Here is a 24717-nt window from a genome sequence, read left to right on the forward strand (position 1 = left end):
TTTAAAACAAAATGTACCCTGGAATAAGATACCGAGATCTTAATAACATGATTTAAAAAAAAAAAATGTTTTGCTTTATTTTGCTTGTGGGGTTTTTTTCTGTTTGTTTCCAAACAAGCTGAGATTTCTTTTGCTATTATTTAAATACAGAATTATTAATTAAATTTATTATAATTACAATCTTGCTTTAATATAATTTTTTCTATTTAAAATTTCCTTTGTAAAATATTTCTAATTGGCCTAATCTTTGGTTTTGAATTTCCATACTATAAATATTTAATGTTGATAATTGTTTTCTAGTTTTATTATTTAACATACCAAATATAATGACTGGCATTTGCTTTTCTAACTTGAGTTTTTTCTAACGTCGGTGCAACATTGTGCCAGCGCCTTGAAGCAGAAGTAAATTTTGCGCAAATGCTTCAATGCAGTAATTTATTTTTTACAATTTACACAAAACCTTGGTAATTTCACATATAAATCCATACATTGTCTGAAGCAGAAAATACTCATATTCATTAAGATTTTATATCATGTTCCAAATACTTACTTGACTGGTTAAATTCCCAAAATTAATGCTGGAAATATTTTCTGTTCAAACACAAACGACAGCTGCTGAAGGTGACGGTCAGAGTTTTCCTCATGCTGTCACAAGGTGGGGCAAGATCGGCCTGAACCAACCATTTGCCAACGTCATGGCAACGTTAGGCCAGCAACAGCAATAGTGCCAACCGTGGCGACATTGGGCCAATGTAGTTGTGCTATCTGGGATACATACACACACACACACATACACACACACACACACACACACTGGTTATAGGCCATGGAATGTGCTTTCCTGTCTGTGGGAAAGTGCATATGTAAAAGATCCCTTGCTGCATTAGAAAAAATGTACCGGGTTTCCTCTGATGACTACATGTCAGAATTACCACATGTTTGATAATGTGCTCTAGTGGTGTTGTTAAACGAAAAACAAACTTTTATCTCACCAGACCGATCTTGCATTAAACATGTTTTATTTTATAAAATAAATAATTTGTAATGTAAAATTGAAGATTGATTTAGTTCTTTAAAAAATAAATTGAACACCTGGAGTTATATATATTGTAGTTGAGCAGTCGCATAATCCGGCCAGTACGCATAAATAGTCTAGCTCGATATTTTTAGAATTTGTATGCTCCCAAATAACGTTATAAAAGTATGATTGATCGATATTTAAATTATTATTTACAGACGAAATGTCACCTGGACATGGGTGTCCACGCAATGCAGTTAGATCTACTGGTAGACCAGTAAAGCTAATTTTAATCAAATTGTTTATGTGCTTATGGTGCCCTTACCTCCAGTACCAATAAATTCCAAACATAAGTAGTCTTGTAAAAAAGACCCACTTGAATGTTTTTTTCAGTAATTGAGCCAACAAGTGTAGGAGTGGACAGTGGCCAGAACACTCCTGTTTCCCCCAGACCCCCGTCCCGACAGCGGAGTCTAACGAAGTCGCGGTCTGTTGATAGCACGCCTGTTACATGATGGCCGCTTCGGGGTCTCTGCAACCTGTTGATGATGTGGTGATCGCCTACGCCCCAGCAGATATTCATTTTGTAAGACGTCTAGCAGGTACGATTTCTTTCTTTCTTTTTTTCAAGTTATTTACATTCAATCTTTTTTTTTAATGGGGACCAGGGCTTCTAGATTATGGTAGCCCCACTCCCATGGCTAGTGATATTCAGTGTTGGGCTAGTAAATAACTACTATTGCCATGCCCGACAGCTAGTGAAAAAACAGAAGTTGTCAAATGCTGTATTTAAGTTTATTTAGTAAATATGAATATCCTCTCCCGAAATCTAAGAGTTTTTAATTCTATCTTCCTCTTTTGGTGACATGGCTTTTTAATCATGGCTAGTACATTTTTAAAATCACTGATCCCATGGCTAGTGATTTTTATTAAAAAAAATTAAAAATTCTAGGATTAAATTAAAACAAATTAGTTTATATTTTCAGAACATCATATACAGTATGTTAAAGGACAAAAAAAGAAGAAAAAAAGGGGGGGTGTGGGCCTGTGTTCTTGGGATGGGGGGTAAAAATCTAGGATCTATTTTATAATGGCCTCAGTTAACCTCTATGTTACTGGGTCTGGTTAGGTATAATATTTAAATTGTATACAGGTCTGTTACATGCCCATGCAATTAATTGGCAAAATGTTTGATAGTATCACCATCTTAACATAGTTAATATATTCCAAATGGTTATGTTATTTTCATTTACAGACACCATCAGATCATCGAAACTTTCTGTCTGGTATTCAAGTCCGTCCACTGATCCTGCAGTTGTTGGGCAGCAGAAGAGTCAGGCTATCCTTGGATGCAAGGTTTGTTTTCATAGTAAATCATATCTCTACACATGGTAGAGTTGAAGGGATATTTTGACAATATCATGATTGCTCCCATGGGTCTCTTGTCAGATTATATTCCTCTGATGACTACATGTCAGAATTAGCAAATGTTTGACATCCAATAGACGATGATTAATTAATTAATCAATGTACTTTTGTGGTGTCATTAAACAAAAACTTTTACTGTCAGGTATTTTGCCATTAGGAAGACTGCCACTTCCCAGGACAATACATGGGTGGGATATACAGGTAGCACTGGTCATGGGCGGGATATACAGGTAGCACTGTGGTCATGGGCAGGATATACAGGTAGCACTGTAGTCGTGGGCGGGATATGCAGGTAGCACTGTGGTCGTGGGCGGGATATGCAGGTAGCACTGTGGTCGTGGGCGGGATATACAGGTAGCACCGTGGTCATGGGCGGGATATACAGGTAGCACCGTGGTCATGGGCGGGATATACAGGTAGCACTGTGGTCATGGGTGGGAGATGCAGGTAGCACTGTGGTCATGGGTTGGATATACAGGTAGCACTGTGGTCATGGGCGGGATATACAGGTAGCACTGTGGTCATGGGCGGGATATACAGGTAGCACTGTGGTCATGGGTGGGATATACAGGTAGCACTGTGGTCATGGGTGGGATATACAGGTAGCACTGTGGTTATGGGTGGGAAAAGAGTAGCCCATGAAGTGGCGACTGCGGGTTTCCTTTTTCAATATCTGTGTGGTTCATAACCATATGTCTGATGCCATATAACCATAAACAAAATTTGTTGAGTGCATCATTAAATAAAACATTTCTTTCTTTCTTTGTCTGAGGTGTGCATCCTTGGATCAATCCTCCTTAGTAGACCCTGACCTCACTGTTTAAGGGGAGCTATCACACTTGCTCTCCATCACTCCCCAGATAAGTATTTCAAAGAGAGTCATTTTTAACTCCCCTTAGCATGTGAATTTATATAGCTATTTTTCTTTCCAGCCAGTGCACCACGACTGGTATATCAAAGACCATGGCATGTACTACCCTGTCTGTGGGATGGTGCATATAAAAGATCCCTTGCTGATAATCAAAAAGATTAGCCCATGAAGTGGCGACTGCAGGTTTCCTCTCTCAATATCTGTGTGATGCGTAACCATATGTCTGACGCTATATAACTGTAAATAAAATGTGTTGAGTGTGTCGTTAAATAAAACATTTCCTTTCTTCCTTTATGTGGTATCAATATGGTAATATCTTAAATGGCTCCCCATAATGTAAGTTACGGGAGCAATTAATCACTTCAGTTGTTTTTATGGCGAGGTCTGTATAGATCCATTGGATGGTTCCACCTCTCCCATTTCTGTCATAATAAAATGGAAATGAAAACGTAAATAAATAATGTGTTTGTATTATTTTGTTTCCAGATATTTGTTGCGGTTTTGAGTGACAGTTCAGCTGAAGACAAACAACTCAACGATGAACTGGCTCTGGCCTACATCTCAAATTCGGGCATCTTTCCCATTGGTCTGAGTTCATTCCGTGACTTGAGCAAAAAACTGGGTGGAGGAACGTAAGTTTGTAATGTTCAGTATGTGTCTTTGAATGTAGAAGAATACTGGTGTGTCCACCAAAATAGATCTTAAAGGGACATTCCTGAGTTTGCTGTATTGTAAGATGTTTTCGACTAATAAAATATTTCTACGATTAAACTTACACATTAAATATATTTTTTCTGTTTAGAATATCAGTGTCTGTATATTCAGTGTGTTTCTGGTCGACTTAATATTTCTATTAATCCAAAACTAGATTTTGTCTTCAAATAATTTCGTATGAAAACAAAAATTTAGGAAATAAAATGAATTTAACCTAGTACAAATATTAGAACGATCAGAAACACGTTTAATATACAGCCACTAATATTGTATGCAGAAAAATATATTTGATATGTAATTACAATCGTTAAAAAGTCTCTGTTAATCGATAACATCTTACAAATTGCAGCAAATTCAGGAATGTCCCTTTAAATTTGTTTAGCTAATACTTACCTAAATTTCATGTATGTTGGTGGCTAACTGGGACTTTTCCTTGTAATGAGACAGTAAACTTCAACTCTTAATTGATATTCTCCACTTGGCTTGCTCATGCTCAAACACTCTTTGAATACAGACGCTGAATATACGTACTGAGGACAATTTATTGGTTCAGAGTAGAATGGGATTTTCATTTTCAGAGATGAATTTGTTTTTAATGTTACAAATCAAATAAATAACTGGTATTCGATTTTCATACGTTTCACTGTACACATGTCCTCTTTCATTTTATTTTTCATATCAGACAACTGATGTTGGCAAAAATCAACTGGACGTTTGTGTTTAAAGAAGGCCACTTTGAAGAAAACATGCCTGCACTTATTAATTGTATAAAACAAGAAATGGAGAGGCGGGAAGCTTCAGACCAGGAGTTTATTCCTGGAGCATTCCACACTCATGGCATGAACTTCCAGATGAACTTCACTCACTGTCTGAATCTCGAGTCCGATGACTGCTGTGCAGACGAATCGGTAAATGAGTTGACCAAAGATCTGAGTGCGAAAGGTAATTTTGTTTTGCTCTCTATATTTATTAGTCTTACAATCACCGACACTTGGGTATTTGGAAGTATGAAATAATTTTGGTTAATACAGGTTTTACCATTTTATTACATACCTATTCAATCTTACTTTATATAGTGATAAAGACATTTTGAAACTGTGTGATAAATTTATTTGGTATGGACCGGAAGTTTTGAATGGGGAATTCCCTTTTTCTTTTTACTGCAGTTAGTGCCTTTTATTTACTGACATCATATATGATTTACAAATGATGTCACATCGTATTTGAAATATTACACAAGGCTACTGCAGAGTACGATTCTTAACGTTAAGTAAATCCATGAAAGGAGTTTTGATCACAGATTTAAAAAGTGTTGTTATGATGTTAAATTAAAAACCGTTTTTGTAAAACATAAAAGATGGTATGTAATAAATACAGAACTTCACATACGTTGTTTTCGCTTCCTACAGCGAAAACAACATATGTGAAGTTCTGTATATATATATATTACACATTACTTAATGGGTTTTTTACTTAAATAATTAATTTTGGCAAATTTATTGTGATTTTTGGTTGTTCAGGGCTCATGCTTATAAAACGTGTGCTAGGCTCAAATGTTTAATGACGTCACACACACGGACAATTTGTAATTGTTGCCATGATGTCTTAAAACATGGTGCCTGGTAGTAGCTCCAAATGCATTGTACCCATATGTGATATGAAAAGGTACATATAGTGTGGTCAATGATTTTATCTATTCATATGTTTTAATATTTCACAGTTGGTATAATAATTACCTGCAGGGTTGTATATATTATCCTGACTGAGAAATTAAACTTTAGCTTGCAACAGTGGACATTTCTTAGACTTAAATAACCATATGTTTCTCATATAATAATTATATAGCTGTTATACAATTTACTGGATTCTTTGGATAATGTAATTATAAGAATATTGTTTTGCCCTCTGTTGTTTTATTTTTTGAATTTATAAATATATAGCAGACACAGATTTAGTGTAAAATCACTTTACTTCTCTTCATGATTTTATACAGTTTGTGATTCTTAGTTAAATACAGTAGTAAACAAAAAAAAAGAGAAGATAAACAATTGTTGTATACCCAGTAACCATTAAGTAAAAAGTGTACTTGGGTGTTTATCACAGGTCTCAGCTACGACTTCTGGGATCGACACTTCAAAGGCAAATCCGAGGTCTCATTCACCGATTTCAGGGATGCATTCCTGAAGGATTACGGCAAGAAGCTTGTGAAAGCGTATTCCGAGGACAAGAAGAAACTGTTTGTGAACCTGATGTACAAAGACATCTTCAACTTGAACAAGGTAGTGACGCGCGCTGGCTACGACAAGGTGATATCTAACAACCGCCTGGCAGACCCTCACTGTTTCTACCACCACCTGGAGGAGTACGCGATTGCGTACCTCTCACTGCGAGAAGTCATCGACATGGACAGTACGCTGCGGATCACGACCATTCAGAGTCTCGGTATGTTTAAAGGGGGATTTTTAGACCTCACCCTATAAGAGGAGCTATGACTCTGGTCAGGTCAGGTCGTAGGGCTTAACGTGCACATTCAGAGCAAGCTATTGTAGCACATGCCTGTCATGGGCGCAGGTGTTGACCCATGCCGGCTCCTCTGTCCAGGACAGGAAAGGGTTTGAGGTGGGTGGGAGGGAGGATCGCCTGCACAGGCAAGTGCAAGAGAGCACCAACAGCCCGACCAGGGTCAGTAGCGGGTGGGAGCATTTGTGGTGCTGTTGATTTTTTAATTTTTTTAATGTTCCATAGGATTAGGTCCAAATTATAAAAAGTGCACAGTTTTCATGAGGTGATATGGTGCATAATTTTAAATGGTTCATAGAAAATAAATGGAAGTATTTGAGTCATTTTGACTTAGTTTGCCAAATAGTAGCTCATACGCTGACAGTCGGGCTCCTAGTCACATTTTATAAATGATAGATATTTGATGTCAAAAATGGAGTTGTGGTGTCTGTCTAGAAGAAGAGTTAAAAAAAAAAAAAACTGCTGATTCTACATAAATTACTCTTAGTAAATAGCAAAAGAGAATCTTTTATTCACATTTCAAAATACCATGTACAACCAAGATTAAATAAGAAGAGAATAAATTGCCAAAATATGTTTGTTTAGTTTTCTACCATTATTTTGATCTCTTTGGGATGAATTTTGGGCAGTGTGGCCCAGGGGTAGGGAAAAGCCCTTCTTTCCTGGTCTGGGACCGATTCTCGATCTCTGAGAACGAATTTTTTTTTTTTAAACATACTTTTGCCGGTCCCACTTTTGTCATTCTTGTCGGTCCGAAGCACCTGTCCATTTCTATTATTGGAACAAATTCCTATCCGTCAAGTGGACCGGCCAGCCTAGTCATCGGTATCTCGTGCATGATTTAAAATAATAAATAAATAGTGGTCAATATGGCTGGTGTTTCAGATGTTTGTGATTTTAAAGTCTGCCTAAGTATATCGCCAGTCACTGAAGTCGGACCTACAGTAGTGTCAATCGACTGCCACTAAGCTAGACATTTGTTAAAGTCGCTGAGCCGGTCAAGAGATTAAACAGACGTTAATGATAGCACCATTCTTGGTTTAGAGAGCCATCAAGATATTACACTCCAATTAAAACAAAGGACCCAGAATTTGCAACTGGTTACAATCAACACCTGTCAACACCTATGTACGGAGCTCTGTCGGGTTTTTTTAGTCCGAAGCAAGAGGCATTTGTGCTATACAAACTGCTTAAAATAGCATAAAATATACTGAAATAATCTATAAATGTATTTATTGTTGACTGTTCAATGTAGTGTATCCAGTAATTATAAAGGATTTTAAAATTAACAAAAGGTTTCCACCTTTTTTGTTAACAAGTGGGAGTAAGCAGAACAGCTACATGTACTGTTATCTCTAGAGCCAGTAGAGGTCAAATTTCATCCAATCAGTGATGACGTTATTACTCTCTTAGTCTAAACATGTGCTAGCTCAGGTTGTCAAATGCTTCTCTGTCCGGGGACAAGCCCCTGGCTATCCAGAGACAGGCCCCAGGACGGACATGCTCGAAACTCTAGTGGTATATGAGTATGTAAAAATTATTCGCACTCACACTCAAATGCTTCAACGGTGCCATCTTTTATTAATTTTCAGGACACAGTACTGAATACTCGTCCTTTTTATACATATATGGGAAGTAAAATTCATAACTTTTATTCCTTTTTTATATTATTTATTCTAGTATGTAAAATATATACAATTTGTGGGGTTTTTTCACTGATGTGATTAAAAAAAAAATGTTTCATGTTTATCGTTTCGCATTCATGATTCAAGATACATGTAAAACTACAAATATCACTATGATTTAAAAAAAAAACTAATTGGCAAATATCGTCTTTTAAATGTTCTTTTTGTTTTATTCCTTTCTTTTTTCCCCTTCCCCCTCCCCAAATATAGTAATTGATAAATCTTCTAAATAAGTTGACCCTCTCCCTTATGTTAATTAGTTCAAAATTCATACTCTAACCGCTTTACAAGAAATCTTCCATTTAAGTATTTAGATGTTCAATTCTTAATTAATTATCATTTGATATTTTTGAAAAAACTGTTTGCTTTATCAGTTGATGTTCAGTTATTTTAAATTTTATAACTTTTTATGCACATTTGATTCAGAAAATTAAAATTTATAAAACCTCATGTAAATCATTATAATGAATCGGAGATTTGATGGAAAAAAACGAATGTAACTTTCTAAGGGAATTCCGCTAATTGTGTATGGATACAGTTGTAAACCATTGTGGAATAGAGTTTGACTGGGTTTTGATTGCTACGCCATTCATACAGTGTGTAAAATGGTTTGGGTGTTCATCATTGCATGAACATCAAAAATATAACGTTAAATTCTTTAAATGAAATGATACATGTTGTTGTGTATGTTTTAATTTAGTCTTATTAAAACATCCATCTTTGTCTATATTTACAGGAAAGTTCACGTTTCCAGCTATTGTTTCTGGATTGACGGAGATGTTGAAAGACGATGACCCAAATATCCGAGCAGTAGCAGCTATTGCTCTCTCCAAAGCAGGTATAAGCATCAGTTTTGTACAGTCATTTTACTTCTCTGATGGGGTGGTGGGAGGAGGTAGCATTAAACTAACCTATTCTCAGGGGTTTTTTTTTAATATCACTGTACAAAATTATATATATGTCAATCTATCCATCCATTTGTCACTTTCTGGTTTAGCTAATTTATTATTTATTACTTGATACTAAAAGAGCTGTTTGTAAATAATTTTAGTTTGTATTGGCTGTTTAGCTGTTGCCTACTGTTAGGAAAATTTTATGATCCATCTGTACAGCTTGAAAAAAATATGTTATCCTTCATAATACATATAATGAAATTTGCTTTTCATGATGGGGTAGTGTTGAAAATTTGTTTTGACTTTTAATATAACATGATTCATTTCTGTTGTAAACATTGTCAGTCATAAAAAGAGCACACAGTCTTATTGTTAAATAGACAGTTCCAGGATTGATCCTATGGGTGTTAGGGAGGCAATTTCTTTTGTATACCCACGACCCACAAAATATATTTTTATTTTAACCAAATATTGCATAGAGAAAAAATTACAGCACACACTAAGTATAAATTAATAATTATAGTGCCTCCCACCTCCAATGTGTGATTAGTTCTGGTGAAGGTAGTGCATTTATTTCCACAATTTTGGGCCCATTGGGCTATTTTTCACTCCAGCCAGTGCACCACGATTGGTACATCAAAGGCCGTGGTATGTACTATTCTGTCTGGGATGGTGCATATAAAAGATCCCTTGCTGCTAATCGAAAAGAGTAGCCCATGAAGTGGCGACAGCGGGTTTCCTCCCTCAATATCTGTGTGATCCTTAACCATATGTCCGATGCTATATAACTGTAAATAAAAAATGTGTTGAGTGCGTTGTTAAATAAACCATTTCCTTCCTTCCTTCCTTATTTCCACAGTTTGGTATAGAACTCTACAGTAAGTTTGTGTATTGTTTGACTTGGAAATAGACAATGACAAATGACTGTTTTCAGGTAAAGACAGGCGGGACACGGTAGACAAACTGGTAAGTTTACTGGAAGACGAGGATCGCCTGGTTCGAGAGAGCGCCCTCCTGTCACTGGGATCTCTGAAAGCAACCCGTGCTGTCAGTCACGTCGTCGACAGATGGTAAGGAATATTAGGTTATTGTTCTTTCTTAAAGACTCAATCTCACATTCAAATTACTTGTAATAAGGGATGTTTAGCAACAGTTCAACACATTGCTTAATCAGTATTTAACCTTTTGACTACTGCAGGCAAGATATCTCACCCAACATCACACCATTTGACAATCTGTACACTGTACACAGTGCATTCCCAAATTCATATTTCCCACTGTTTTGCACACAAAATAATAATAGACGAACAGGAAATAGGAGAAATTACTTGAGAGTATGGCAGCTTAAGTAAAAATATGTGAGTAAAAGTTATAAATTTGTATCCCCTCAATGTGTTTTTTGTCAAAAATTAATCCAGTAGTCTGAAGGTCATTGTTTAATCAGTGTTTAATAACACTCAAGCACATTATTTAATCAGTGGTTAATGTAACCTAGGACGTTTATTTAATCAGTGTTTAATTGTTTAATCAATGATCAATGACTACTCAGCACCTTGATTAATCCATGTTTCCTGATACCACCAGCACATGGTTTAATTAATATTTTATATTAACCTAGTAATTTGTTTTCATCAACATTTAATTGTTAATTAGTTAATTAGTGTTTTAATCAATATTTAATTATTATAACTATAGTTAATTAATTAATCAATATTTAATTGTTAGTTTGTTAGTGTTTAATATCACCTCAGGATTAGTGTGAAATCTGTTATTTTTGTGGGCTAGAATTTTTTTTATTGTTCTAAAATACACTTAAAGATTGTCTGTTATTTCTTTTATGTTTATGAACAAAAAAAATCATCAACAAACTGTGTGAATTGGCGAAGCTGTTCTCACAAAAGCTTGCAGATGATTTTTTTAATTTATACCCAGATGAACATAAAAGATATAACAGACATTACTTATAATTAAATTTGAAACATACTACATACTTAATAGCAATAACACTAAAAGTAAAATTTTATTTTGAATAGTGGGGTTTTTTTTTTCTTTAACACCCACTAAGACAAAGTACCATGTAAAGTGACATCATCAGATATGACATTCCCTGACAACATTATTTTTACGTTCATCAGGAAATGAACAAACTTATATTGCTACGGCTGGACCAATGGGAAGACATTAAATTGTAATTAATGTAACAGAAATTTAATTATATTTCATTGGGTATTTAAATTTTTTGATTAAAAACAAATTATGTCATAAATTTTCAGGATACATGTATTATATTTTCGTTATGTTCTTAAATTCATTGAATTACAAGCAAATTTAGACCACCACAAATAAAATTGATTTCACAGTAATTAGTTTTTAATATCATTTGTATACAGTCAGACCTCATTGCAATGACCGTCGTTACTACAACATTTACACCATCTGACCACAAATTGTCGGAAACAAACGTACATGAATGTTATTCCGTTTATTATACTAGAATTCACACCTTTCAACACGACAGAGCAAATTGGGAACAAACATGCATCCGATGTCTGCAAACACCTCTTTACAACAACATTATATAATCACAGATGCCGTAGCACGTTGGCAGTATACACAGCCATTTGTCATCGCCAGCCGACAGTGTCACATGATGTCCGAGTTACCGATGTCGGCTAACTCTGTAGACATGTATTGCTTTTGAAAATAAGTCCTTAGTCTCATTCAATTAAAGGATTAACTTCAAACAATCAAGTCTATTAGTTTTATGACATTTTGTAAACGAAGTAAATGCAGTAAATGCGCCATGATTAATAATAATATACTTAATATTTAATAATGGTCTGTGATCCATTCTCATCGTTGGGCCCATTGGGCTATTTCTCATTCCAGCCAGTGCACCATGACTGGTATGTTAAATGATGTGGTATGTGCTATCCTGTCTGTGGAATATCCTTTGCTACTATTGACACCCAATAGCCGATGATTAAAAAATCAATGTGCTCTAGTGGTGTCATTAAATAAAACAAATTTTTATAATGGCAATTTCGATATAATGACAATTTCGATATAACGACAAAGTGACCCAGGGACGAATGTGGTCGTTGTAACGAGGTCTGATTTATGCTATGTATGTATTTTCTATTTGTTCATACATGTATTTATTGTAATTCTATATTGTTTGTACCGGAGACCCTCAGGACAGATTTGCTTTTGCTAACTGAGTTAACATCATTAAAAAATTATTTATTATTAGTCCCCTATTAGTCCAACTGGAGGGAACTATAGGTTTCATCTCTGTCCTTCTGTCTGTCTGTCTGTCCATCCCACATATAGTTTTCCGGATGTTTTTTTCTCACATTGATGAGATGTTGAGTTGAAATTTTGTGTATAGCTTTATCATATACTGTTACAGATCAAGTTTGACTTTCGTGGCGATTTACCCATTTTTCACAGAGTTATGGTTCTTGAACTTAGGAGATATGAAAATTGGTTGGGCCCAGTAGGGGACGTTTATTGCTTTAGCAGTACTCTCAGAATGCTTCTTATTTTTATTATTAATATCACCACAGGACATTGTTTTATTAGTGTTTAATATCACCTCAGGACATTGTTTTATTAGTGTTTAATATCACCTCAGAACATTGTTTTATTAGTGTTTAATATCACCTCAGAACATTGTTTTATTAGTGTTTAATATCACCACAGGACATTGTTTTATTAGTGTTTAATATCACCTCAGGACATTGTTTTATTAGTGTTTAATATCACCTCAGAACATTGTTGGTGTTTAATATCACCTCAGGACATTGTTTTATTAGTGTTTAATATCACCTCAGGACATTGTTTTATTAGTGTTTAATATCACCTCAGGACATTGTTTTATTAGTATTTAATATCACCTCAGGACATTGTTTTAATTAATGTTTAATATCAGCCCAGGGTGGTGTTTTAATGAGTGTTTCATATTACACCAGAATATTGTTTAATTAGTATTTAAAGGTACCCCTGGAAGTTGTTTAATCATGGTTTAATCAATGATGGTATTGTAAAATCGTGGTATAATAAAAAAGAAAAAATTAATCTTGCTCCAGCTACACATAGATTTCTCATGTATATTATAATTCAGTCTTTCTTTTTTTCTTCAGGAGAAACGATCCCATCAAAAACGTCAGAGAGGCTGCAGAACTTGCCCTGAATCGAATGAACACTGAAGATGCCAAGCGGTGCATTCATATCACAGAGGTTCTTTCTAGTGAAATGTCTGCTCTCAGACCAAAGTAGCCATGACTACATTTTGTGCTGGTTACACGACTATACTGTTTGAAGATTGACAAGTATTGTACTTGTTATGGTACTGACTGTTGGGTATTATATTTTGTGTTGGTTACACGACTATACTGTTTGAAGATTGACAAATATTGTACTTGTTATGGTACTGACTGTTGGGTATTATATTTTGTGTTGGTCGACATTGGTATTGACTATTTGGTCATTGATAGATTTAAAAAAAAAAAAATTGCTGGTTACAGTGCAATGATTTGATGAAACATCAGGTAAATATTATGTGAATGGTTTTTAACAATTGTTTTGATTTCAGGGCACAATCCAAGATGACCTCCAATGGCTTAGATATCATCTTGAACACTATAGTTTGTTGTTTATTTTTATGCTTCTGATTGTGCACATTTCTGAAGTTTTTTAGGTGTTTTTTTACTACAGGCCACATTTTCAGTATTCAAACTTGGTTTTTGTGAAGTGCTAGTGTGGCCAGCCCCAGCACCCTCATCCATCAATTCAATCTCTGGCAGGTGCAAAACACCATACACCTTGTTTTAACAAACTGCGCTTTTAAGCTTTATTGAATAGTCGTTGGATGGTTAAAAGATAATAAAGATAGAACAGATTCAGAATTTAAATATGGTATAATAAGCATATGAATTAGATAGCAATTGCTATATTTAAACAATAATAAAAATTAAAATTCAAGGAATTTTGTGTATGATTACTTTACAGATTATCTGTAAGATAAAGTAATTTACCTGTATTTTGTTTGGAAATAAATTATATTAAATCTAAACAATTATATATTTAGGGATATAAATCAAAATCATATGAGACAATCAAGTTTATGGGTGCAATACCTCCGTATCTTTCCCTCTAACCTCAAATATTTTGAGATTTGCACTTTTACTGATCATGACAGTTTGAAGAGTAATTTTGTTGTTTTTCTGAAGAAGAAAAAATTGACTATTTTTAATAAATTGTATATTGTGTCGCTTTTGTCTACCTCCTTATAAAGCTAATTCTTGTCTTCTACTAGGAGATGGAACTGCTGTTAGCTAGATTAAAATTTATTTAGCAATTTATTTGTAACAATATACATGTACTCTGAGCTCTTTGAGATTAAAATGAAAGTTTCAAATGTTATCCTAATGGTAGGCCTACATGTATTTGTGTAAAATTGATGTTAGCTGTATGTATTTCAAAATTTAGCCTATCAAAAAGCATGTCTTATGTTTTTTTGTAACAAAATGCTTTAAGTTCTTTAAAGTTAATGAAAGTTTTAATCATTATGGTAATGATACATATGAAAATGCTGTTTGCTAGATAAAAATGCACATGTAGGCTATCAAAAGGCATGTGTTAATTTGTTTGTAGCAAAATACTTTGAGTTCTTTAAAATTAATTAAAGTTATAAGCATTATCATAATGGTATATATAAAAGGGATGCCGTAAATAAATGAATGGTACCTGTAAAACTTGTAATGATTTGATGAAACATCAGGTAAATATGTGCTAAATTAAAATATGGGGGTGATATACAGTCCTCAAAATACACTACTTCAGCAAGTTCTGTTAAACAGGTTTTTTTAGTTTCTTAGTGGACATTAAATAGTTCATATGGCACTTCTTGGGTAATATTTTTGTAATAGCAGATCTGATGTGCTTATTGGCTCATTGTTAACAGATGTGCTTATTGGCTCATTGTTAACAGATGTGCTTATTGGCTCATTGTTAACAGATTTGCTTAAAAAGATTGAAATTGTGTCGTCTTTTAATGAACAAGTTTATTCTTATACAGCTAATACCTAATATATTCAGTTTGGTGCAAATGCTATTTTTCTAATTATTTATAAGTGTTGGTGTTTATTAACTGATGAATATAGAATATACACTTTATAAGTGGTTATAATGTGCAGTACACTAAAATTATATAGTCCATATAATAAATTTGTTTTCCTGTAATGTTTGTTTTATTACGGTTAATAGTACAAAGGTCTATTTTCTGTTACTTTTTTCTTCTTAGCTTTAAAGGTGATTTTCTGCATTACACATTTTGATTTCATATAAATATTTTTTTTTTTTTTAATTTTAAAGGTTTAGCATTTCCCCTCTGTTTTGCTTTTGTGCATAGATGGCCCCCCCCCCCCCCCCCCCTTTGTTTTATGTGTATTGTAGAGTTGATGAACATGATTCAGCTCATACTATACACAGGTACATTTGTACTTACTGGATGAAATACAGATATTAATTTTTGTTTACCTTTTTGATACAGTATTTCAGTGTTTTTTGTTGTCCATGATTAAAATAATAATATTTGATTTTCATCATAACTATTGTAGATTATTTATTCATACATGTAGTACAGTTATTATTTATTGTTTGCTATAAATGTATTATTTTGTGTGTTAGTGTCCTGCAGTCAGTCTATACCTGTTTTGAGACTCCATTTTAAAGAAAATTATTCCAAGACGATTGTCTAATTAAATGTTTGTTTCACAAATCATAAGGCACAATAAATTGGGGTTTTTTGCCTCAAATTAGCATTTAAAGGGACTGTCCTGAATTGGTAGACATTTTAAAAGGTTTTCGGCAAATAAAATATTTTTGCATTATCAAAATTTCAATTTAGTTACATTGTCTTGCTTAGAATAATATCTCTATTAACAATGTATTTTTTGTAATACACATGTATCTCAATATTGATTTAAAAATAATTTTGTACATATAAATTTATTACTCTTTCAAACAGCCAAATGGAATTTAAAATAATTTGGCCAAAGGTCATTCCAAATGTATTTATCCATATAATGCTTTATGTTTAAAATATATCAATATAAGTAAAATAGTGCTTTTAAAAAATCAGGAAAAAGCAGGATGTGTGTTTATTTTGTTGGGGATGAAAACTCACGATAGTCCCTTTAAAATAAGAACCATAATTCTGTATTTGGTGTGTAGTCAAATTAGTTTAATGCCAGTAATATACATATTCCTTGTTTATATATTTAAAAAAAAAAAAAACTTGCTGATGAAGTCGAAAAGGGAAATTGAGTATATAGATAATACTAAACAAGTTCCCGTGAGAGACCATTTATATTAAAAGTATTTTCAATCATACATAATGTTGCTTTCGCTCATGATGTATGATTGAAAACTCACAAGTTGCACAAGTGCACAAACCACAGAGCAGTGAAATGATGTTGATTACTAAATACATCATTTAGCAAAATTACATCATGTGGTGGTCATTTGATTTGATTTTAGAAATTTATCAATGAAAGTTTGTATTTACACAAATAATATTATTAACATATTCAAGGCTAAACAAAATTATTAAAATATATATTTTGTTAAATTATGTGGCAAACATTAATTATAAGCATTGACAGCAAGTATTTTGTCCGATTATAAAAATATGAATCGAAAGAACCATGTTCACACTTTTTGCATGACAATACATGCGCGGTCGTACTGTGTGACACGACCTGTCAGTTGATCAGAGGACATGACCTCCCAAAAGACATTGTGAGTGATGAAAAATATCACTTAAACTTAATTGTTGTGGGTATCTCCACAGTGATATTCTCTTGTTTACATGCATGACATTTTAAACATATACTCAACATTTTGAACTTGTTTTTACATGTATTGCATTCACATTGTATTAGTATGTTGTACATTATTCTTTATTAAAAATTGTCTGTGATAGTAATTTTGACTAGTCTATACATATTTTTTCATATGACTTGTATATTTTTTAAATATTACATATCAGTAACTTGATTTTGTTTAGATATTTAATGTTGCATATTTGTTACACAATTCTTAAAAGTCTTATTTGTATTGGTACATTATTAACAAAATAGGAAATGAATATTTAATAAGGTGTCATAAGTGTAGTTGACAGAGGGGGTCAACTGCTGGTATACATTTGAAAGTGTTAAATATACATGTAGTACCTGTAATCACTTAAAGGGACAAATCCTAGTTTCAGCCCATAAAAAGGCACACTGAGTTTAGTTAATCTACAAACCTGTAACACATTTGGATAAAGTTACAATTAAGTGAAACATGAGCCTCTGACTTTGAAATGGTGAAATACCCTCTAAAAATAGACTAAAACTCGAATCCATAACACACGTGCGTTTTTAAAAATTTGAGAAATGCATTTTATGATTTCAAAAACACCAGGATGACCAAAAACACTTTGAATGTACAGAAATGGATAATCTAAACAATAAAATCTAAGTAAAGTATGATTTTAGTTATCAAAAAACGGCTCTAATAGTAAAATATATGCCTTAATGTTTAAAAATTAGAGTATGTCCCTTTAATAGGTAGATTGGCAATAAGATCTTGTTTTTCCAACATTCCTAATCATACTTACAGTACATGTACCTGTATTGCACATTTCCTAATTATTTCATAAATCTATATACTTTTTAAATGTTTGAATAAAAAAAAACTGGTGTAGATTAAACATCTTTGTTATAGGTACACGAAATACCAGTAATTAAAAGGCTAAAAATGTATTACTTTTTTTTTCTCTTTTTATTTTACATGTGCTTAAAGGTACAACATCATAGTTGCAAGTGCCATATTTTGCTATTTTTAGAATTTTTGCTTGTGGTAAATAACTATAAATTAATGAATACTGCATACATATATTATAAGGTTTGCATAATTAACTTAAGAATATCAAAATTGTAATGTGCTGCAACTCAGTGTAAAGGGTGGTTTCCCCAAAGATTTTACATTCCAAAACAATTGTATTGTCCATTTTCTGATTATTATTATCTACCGGTATACATTTTATAAATATTTTAATTAAAAAAAAAAAAAATTGTATAGGTTAAATACCTTTGTCATAGGTACCCTAAATAAAAGACTAAAATGTTATGTGTTGAAGTTTTATCTTCTTTCTTTTCTTTTTAACTTTTCAAGTTTTTTGGGGGTTTTTTGCTCTTAAAGGTGCAATATCACAGTTGCAAGTGCCATATTTTGCTATTGTTTTTATTTATTGTCATACCTACAAATTAATCAAAACCACATATTATTATACCGTGTGCACATTTAATGCGAGTTGTGCTGTTGCTCACTGCAAATGGTGGTTTTCCCCCATGATTCTGTGACTGAAAATTTTAAAGTATGTGGCCTCAGACCACAATTAATTTCGCTATATGTTTCTATATAGCCTTAGTGGCTATAACATTTTTATTAATATCAGAAGGCCCGTGAAGTTTTGTATGTACCTTTGCCTGCATGGGGGACACATACCCTGAAAAGGACAACACCTGTTGTCCAGCTCTTTCTCCCAGCATATTGGTTTAAACAGACACACCCTCTAAACCAGGCCGGAGTACACCCATTTTACACAAAAAGCACTACTTTTGCATGGGCCGGAATTACCACAAACAAGTCTTCAATGTCAACAAGTTACACATGTTTACAAACTACATGCTATCCCCTGTCACTTCAGTCAAACAGTTGCCACTTCATAGCTGTCTGCCATGAAATAATCACAGTCAAACAGCAGACTACTTGCGCGGTCAAACTTCTGGATTTTGGACAACCAAATGGGAAGATAACTGTAATCTGAGGCCTATCAGTCCATTTTCCCCCCTAAAAACTGGCCCACACTAATGCATTCCAATGATATACATATTAAAGCAATGCTCAGTAAGTATCGGGATGTCACCTTTAAACTGAGAGTATATATAGAGGATGTGTTAAAACGCCTACCACAGTGCTTGCCATGGCCAATTTTAGCAATGGAAACTTGAGGGACACCAACTTCAAAATGTAATAACTTTATCAAATTTTGGAATTTCTTCATACAATGAGCAGTTATTTTTTCTTCTACATATGTTCTATCTGCACAGTGTTGTCTTGGAAAGATTTTGAAATATTTAAAGGAAAACAAATCAATCATTAGATTTTTACTTCATTTTTAATTAAATATTAAACCTAAATTTAAATGTTTGAAAAAAATTAAAATCTAAAACTGTAAAAATTTTGCATTTTAGATATGATAAGTGGAGGCTTATTAAAGATATGGTGACTGAATTCATGGTACATTATTAGAAATGTGTCAGAGGGATGGTGAAAGTCACAAAATTGGGGCCATTTGCAACACATTTTTACACACTAATTTCAGGGAAAATTAGACATGATAGGCCTCAGATTCAATTTTGACCTGCTGTATTTACTTAATCTACTTCATTTACTGTATTAGACATGTAGCCACTTTGTAAAAGGCAAAACAGTCCTTATAAATGCATATTAATATGAATATGCCCTACAGATATTACTTAGGTATACACCATAATATGTTTTTTGTTGACGACAACTTTGAAAATGAAGATTTTGTCACAAAATGCTGATATAAATCCTACCAAGAGGTACTTGCACCATATTTTTCAGTTTCCAGTGATAACTGTTAACAAGTGTAGTCATGTGCCAGTGTCTTGGATACCTCAGTGTAGTATTTCTTGATTGGAAGGATGTTTGTAGTAATGACCACTGAATATGCATTATGGATTATTAAGCCATATGTATTACAAGCCAAATGTTAACCTTTTTGGCACATTTTCTGCAATAAACTTGACAAGTATACCAGCATCTGATTACTGAACACAATAAATACATTCAGACAGCATAGAATATTAGCCTATTAGATTTTCTAAGGATAAAAGACAATTTTTGAAAAATGACTGAAGTGTGTAATTTACATAAATGTAGGTGAAATGTATTATTAGAGTACTTAATCTTGTTAAAAACTGTATACTATTTATTTAAAGTGTTTAATTACATTTAGTAGTGATATATTCATTATATTTAGATCTTCTGTCCAATTGCAATAATTGAGAAACTCATTAAAATTCAATATGTAAAAAAAAATTAAAATCTCAATATTGACTAACAAAATCCAACTTTTGCTCTTTTTTACCAAATTATTAACTCAAAACTGTTAAAAAATATTGCAACAACCTGTAGTAACATCAGAGGTCATTTTATGCTATTTTGGAGGATATTGAAATTTAAAAGTTGAACATTTTAATTTTAATTTTTAATAAATTAAAAAAAAATGTTTTTTAATTTAATAAAATATTGAGAAAATAAATAAATGAGTTTTCATATTCCTTGTGGTATTCACAATCAGTCTGTTTAATTTCACCTCTCTGGTTATAATACTTTCATCAAAATCAAGCATTTAACCAGTGTAATGTGTGAACTATATCAGGCCTCAGACCACAATTAATTTCGCTATATGTTTCTATATAGCCTTAGTGGCTATAACATTTTTATTAATATCAGAAGGCCCGTGAAGTTTTGTATGTACCTTTGTCTGCATGGGGGACACATACCCTGAAAAGGACAACCCCTGTTGTCCAGCTCTTTCTCCCAGCATATTGGTTTAAACAGACACACCCTCTAAACCAGGCCGGAGTACACCCATTTTACAAAAAAAACACTACTTTTGCATGGGCCGGAATTACCACAAACAAGTCTTCAATGTCAACAAGTTACACATGTTTACAAACTACATGCTATCCCCTGTCACTTCAGTCAAACAGTTGCCACTTCATAGCCGTCTGCCATGAAATAATCACAGTCAAACAGCAGAATACTTGCGCGGTCAAACTTCCGGATTTTGGACAACCAAATGGGAAGATAACTGTAATCTGAGGCCATGTACAGAATCTCCATCACGAATCCACCATAATGGTAGCCAGTCATTGGTCATTGTCAAAACTGAAACAATGTGTTAATCTGTCAGGCAGCGTTATTAGATGTGTGATATACATGTACATGTGATAGTGAAATACATTGATACAGTTTGATGGGATGTATGATTGATTGACCTTGATGGAATAGTGATTTTTCCTGTCCCAACGAGCTAGTAGAATGAAAAATAACCCAATGGGCCCACCAACAGGGATAGATCCCAGACTGACAGCACATCAAGCGAGTCCTGCCCATGATCCTTAACCATATCCGATGCAGTATAACCTTAATTAAAATGTTTTATGTCGTTAAAACATTTCTTCCTTCCTTCCTTCCTTCCCAAAATACATGTACAACAGAAAAAAAAGAGTAAAGTTTGTTTTATTTAACGACGCCACTAAACATGTACAACAATGTCCAAACAGCTCTCGGACACCACACAATTAACATTTCTTTACTTGAATTTCCTTATATTCAGCTCTCAATAATATAGCATGGTGTGTATGTGTGTATTTGTGAAAAGTTTTGTGTACTAGTATATAAAACATTTTGCATTATATGAAACTTTAAAATGCCCCCTTTTTGATGCAGTTATAATAAAGGTCACAAATTGTGTTGAATAGTAAAACAAATTAAAACAGAAAACAAGATCAAATGGAATTATTTATTAGATTTTTCTTGTGAATGGAGGTATATATTTTAAATATTATATTATGTTCACAAATTCACCAACAACATATTAAGTATATTATACACCTACGATGTAACAACCGCTATAGCATATACATGTACATGTAAGTTGTAAGTAATACATGTATAAATAATACATCATGTACTTAATTATATTCATACAATTTCTAGGACAAAAAAACAAATGAACAACTAATATCAATATCGTACAACGATGAGTGTCAAAATAACATTAAAAATATAATACGAGAGAAAATACATAAAAATATTAGTTCAGTACTCATATTAATTTATTGTAAATGTGGTCTTTAATACTCAGAAAGGAATGGGACGTATCCCAGTGGTAAGCGCTCTCTTGATGCACGGTCGGTCTGGGATCGATCTCCGTTGTTGGGGCCCATTGGGCTATATCTTGTTCCAGCCAGTGCACCATAACTGGTATATCAAAGGCTATGGTATGTGCTATCCTGTCTGTGGGATGGTGCATATAAAAGATCCCTTGCTACTAATGGAGACGAGAAATGGCCCAATGGGGAAAAATAATGAGTTGGTGCATTTTAGAATACTGTAGGTGCCCCTTTTTATGTTGCACCCCTTACCTAGAAAAATCCTGCAGTCACCCCTCTTACATAGTGTATTTGTGATGACATGGTAAACACATCATATACCTGGTAGTTGACATAATTAATCAAGATATGCCTTGATCACTACCATATTGTTACAGAGTACAAACTCATGTATGTCTTCCATGATGAAGTATCAGCTGCATGAGCCATTTCATGAGACCTCAGCCTTCTGAAACACACACGCATGCACAATTGAGCTTAATTGTCAGTGAACCTAGTTTCAGAGGTACATTCCTTTTCGGTTTTGTATAAACTTAATTTTAAGCTACTACAAACACCAGGAATTGATAATTTAAACAAAATGTGTTAGTAGGTAATATGTACATTCATAGTATCAAAACTGTGATAACCAAAAATATTTTACACTGCCTAATAATTATGATTAGCAGCTTAAATATACTATTCCCCAGTATATACATGTACAAACATGTACAAACACTCAGACCTGTGTAAGCAGCCACTTAAAGGAATTTTTTTTAAAAACCCCTCTCAGCAAAGATGTCTGCTCAATACAGGTCTTTTACATGTTAGTACCATCATGTTAGTTGATTTTGGTAAAAAGTAAGATAGCTTATTTTATTACATGCCTATTCAATCTTACTATAGTGATAAAGGCATTTTGAAACCGTGTAATAAATTTATTTTGTATCACACATATGTGTAATCTGGACCGGAACTTTTAAATGGGGAATTCCCTTTTTCTTTTTACAGCAGTTAGTCCTTTTTATTTACTTACGTCATATGATTTACAAATGACGTCATATTGTATTTGAAACACTACACAAGGCTGCCGCAGAGTATGATTCTTAATGTTAAATGAATCCATGAAAGGAGTTTTGATCATAGATTTAACAAAGTATTGTTATGATGTTAAATTAAAAAACGTTTTTCTAAAACATAAAAGAAGGTATGTAATAAATACAGAACTTCAAATACATTGTTTTCGCTTCCTATTTATTGCACTCGTTTATTTTGCGAAAGAACATACTACTCAACCGCTACGCGGTCTCATGGTATATATTCTTGCACAAAATAAACTCGTGCAATAAATGGGAAGTGAAAACAACGTATGTGAAGTTCTGTATATTATGTATCATGTTTTAACAGAGGTGGTCATTGAAGTTGGTCTGGTAGTGCAACTATAAAACTGTTTTATCTTCAGTATGCTGCTGCTACTATTAGTACTACAACTACATGTACTACTACTAATAAATATAACCCCAAGCGGTAATATTGGATTCCCAAGCTGTAATAGCTGAACAGTACTCAAGACATATTTGTGTAAGTTAAAAAATTCCCTAGTTACACTGATTTTCGGGATTTAGAAATTTAAAAAATTGCTTGAAACAGGCCAGGGTCAGCATTAGAAATCCCTATTCCTCCAAAAGTAAGCTTCGGATTCATTCAATCTTTTGATACTTTTTTTTTGTAGATAGGCAGTAAAAATTAAATATACAATTTTAAGATATTTCACCTGTCAGATTCACAGAAGCTGCCATACAAACAGAAATTATACATAATTTGTGATAGAGCTCAATACACATGACCTATACACACAGGTTTTTAATACAATCAATCCCCCCGAAGTGCCCAACTACCTACCAAATTTCAACTAATCGGCTTTGAACTTTTCTTATAAGATGACACAACACAGGCGACAATAATAATAATAATAATAATCCCAGCAAAAACAATAGGTTCCCACCCTGAAAATGCTTGGGAACCTAATTATCATCATCATCATAACATTTTTCATCATATTATTATTTTTCATCATCATAATAATAATAATAATATTTTTCTTGTAAACATTTAATTAATTGCACATGAACAACAAAAACATGATTATACATTATGTATACATTCCCGGATTGTTCCCCTTTTTCAACAATATACCGGTATGTTGAAGTTAGAACATCACACCCATTATAAATTAAAAATAGAAATAGCATAAACAACTACATGTATAGTCTGTCTGTGTCAAAATGGGGCAGACGTTTTAGCATGTACCTCTACAATGAATAAATTTAATTTTATAAAAACATTAAGTTTTAAACTCATACCAACTCACATAATATTTTTTTGACCAAAAAAAATCTCAGAATATATAAAACAAAGTTTCTTAAATCGCCATCAAATTGTATATAGGTTCAATCTCCTTTATAGATGCAGGGATGAATGCAACTGATGGAACAGCCAGGCAATGGAGAAAACTTGAGTGTTTTCTCTTTTATAGATACATTACCTGTCCTCAAACAAGTGC

General features: G+C 33.3%; 1 protein-coding gene across 1 annotated transcript in view; it reads left to right on the top strand.

Annotated features, from left to right (window-relative positions):
* The window catches only part of LOC121368014, a 33244-nt gene extending 17691 nt beyond the window's left edge, over positions 1-15553 (top strand). The window contains exons 2-9 of the mRNA XM_041492523.1: positions 1412-1620; positions 2274-2374; positions 3804-3949; positions 4714-4973; positions 6135-6473; positions 8973-9074; positions 10064-10199; positions 13275-15553. Of these exons, the coding sequence (XP_041348457.1) occupies positions 1530-1620; positions 2274-2374; positions 3804-3949; positions 4714-4973; positions 6135-6473; positions 8973-9074; positions 10064-10199; positions 13275-13410 (1311 nt within the window). The 5' untranslated portion in view covers positions 1412-1529 and the 3' untranslated portion in view covers positions 13411-15553. The remainder of the gene's footprint in view (positions 1-1411; positions 1621-2273; positions 2375-3803; positions 3950-4713; positions 4974-6134; positions 6474-8972; positions 9075-10063; positions 10200-13274) is intronic.
* The last annotated feature ends 9164 nt before the right edge of the window (positions 15554-24717 follow it).

This window comes from Gigantopelta aegis, chromosome 3, assembly GCF_016097555.1.
Source record: "Gigantopelta aegis isolate Gae_Host chromosome 3, Gae_host_genome, whole genome shotgun sequence".
Lineage (NCBI taxonomy): Eukaryota > Metazoa > Mollusca > Gastropoda > Neomphalida > Peltospiridae > Gigantopelta > Gigantopelta aegis.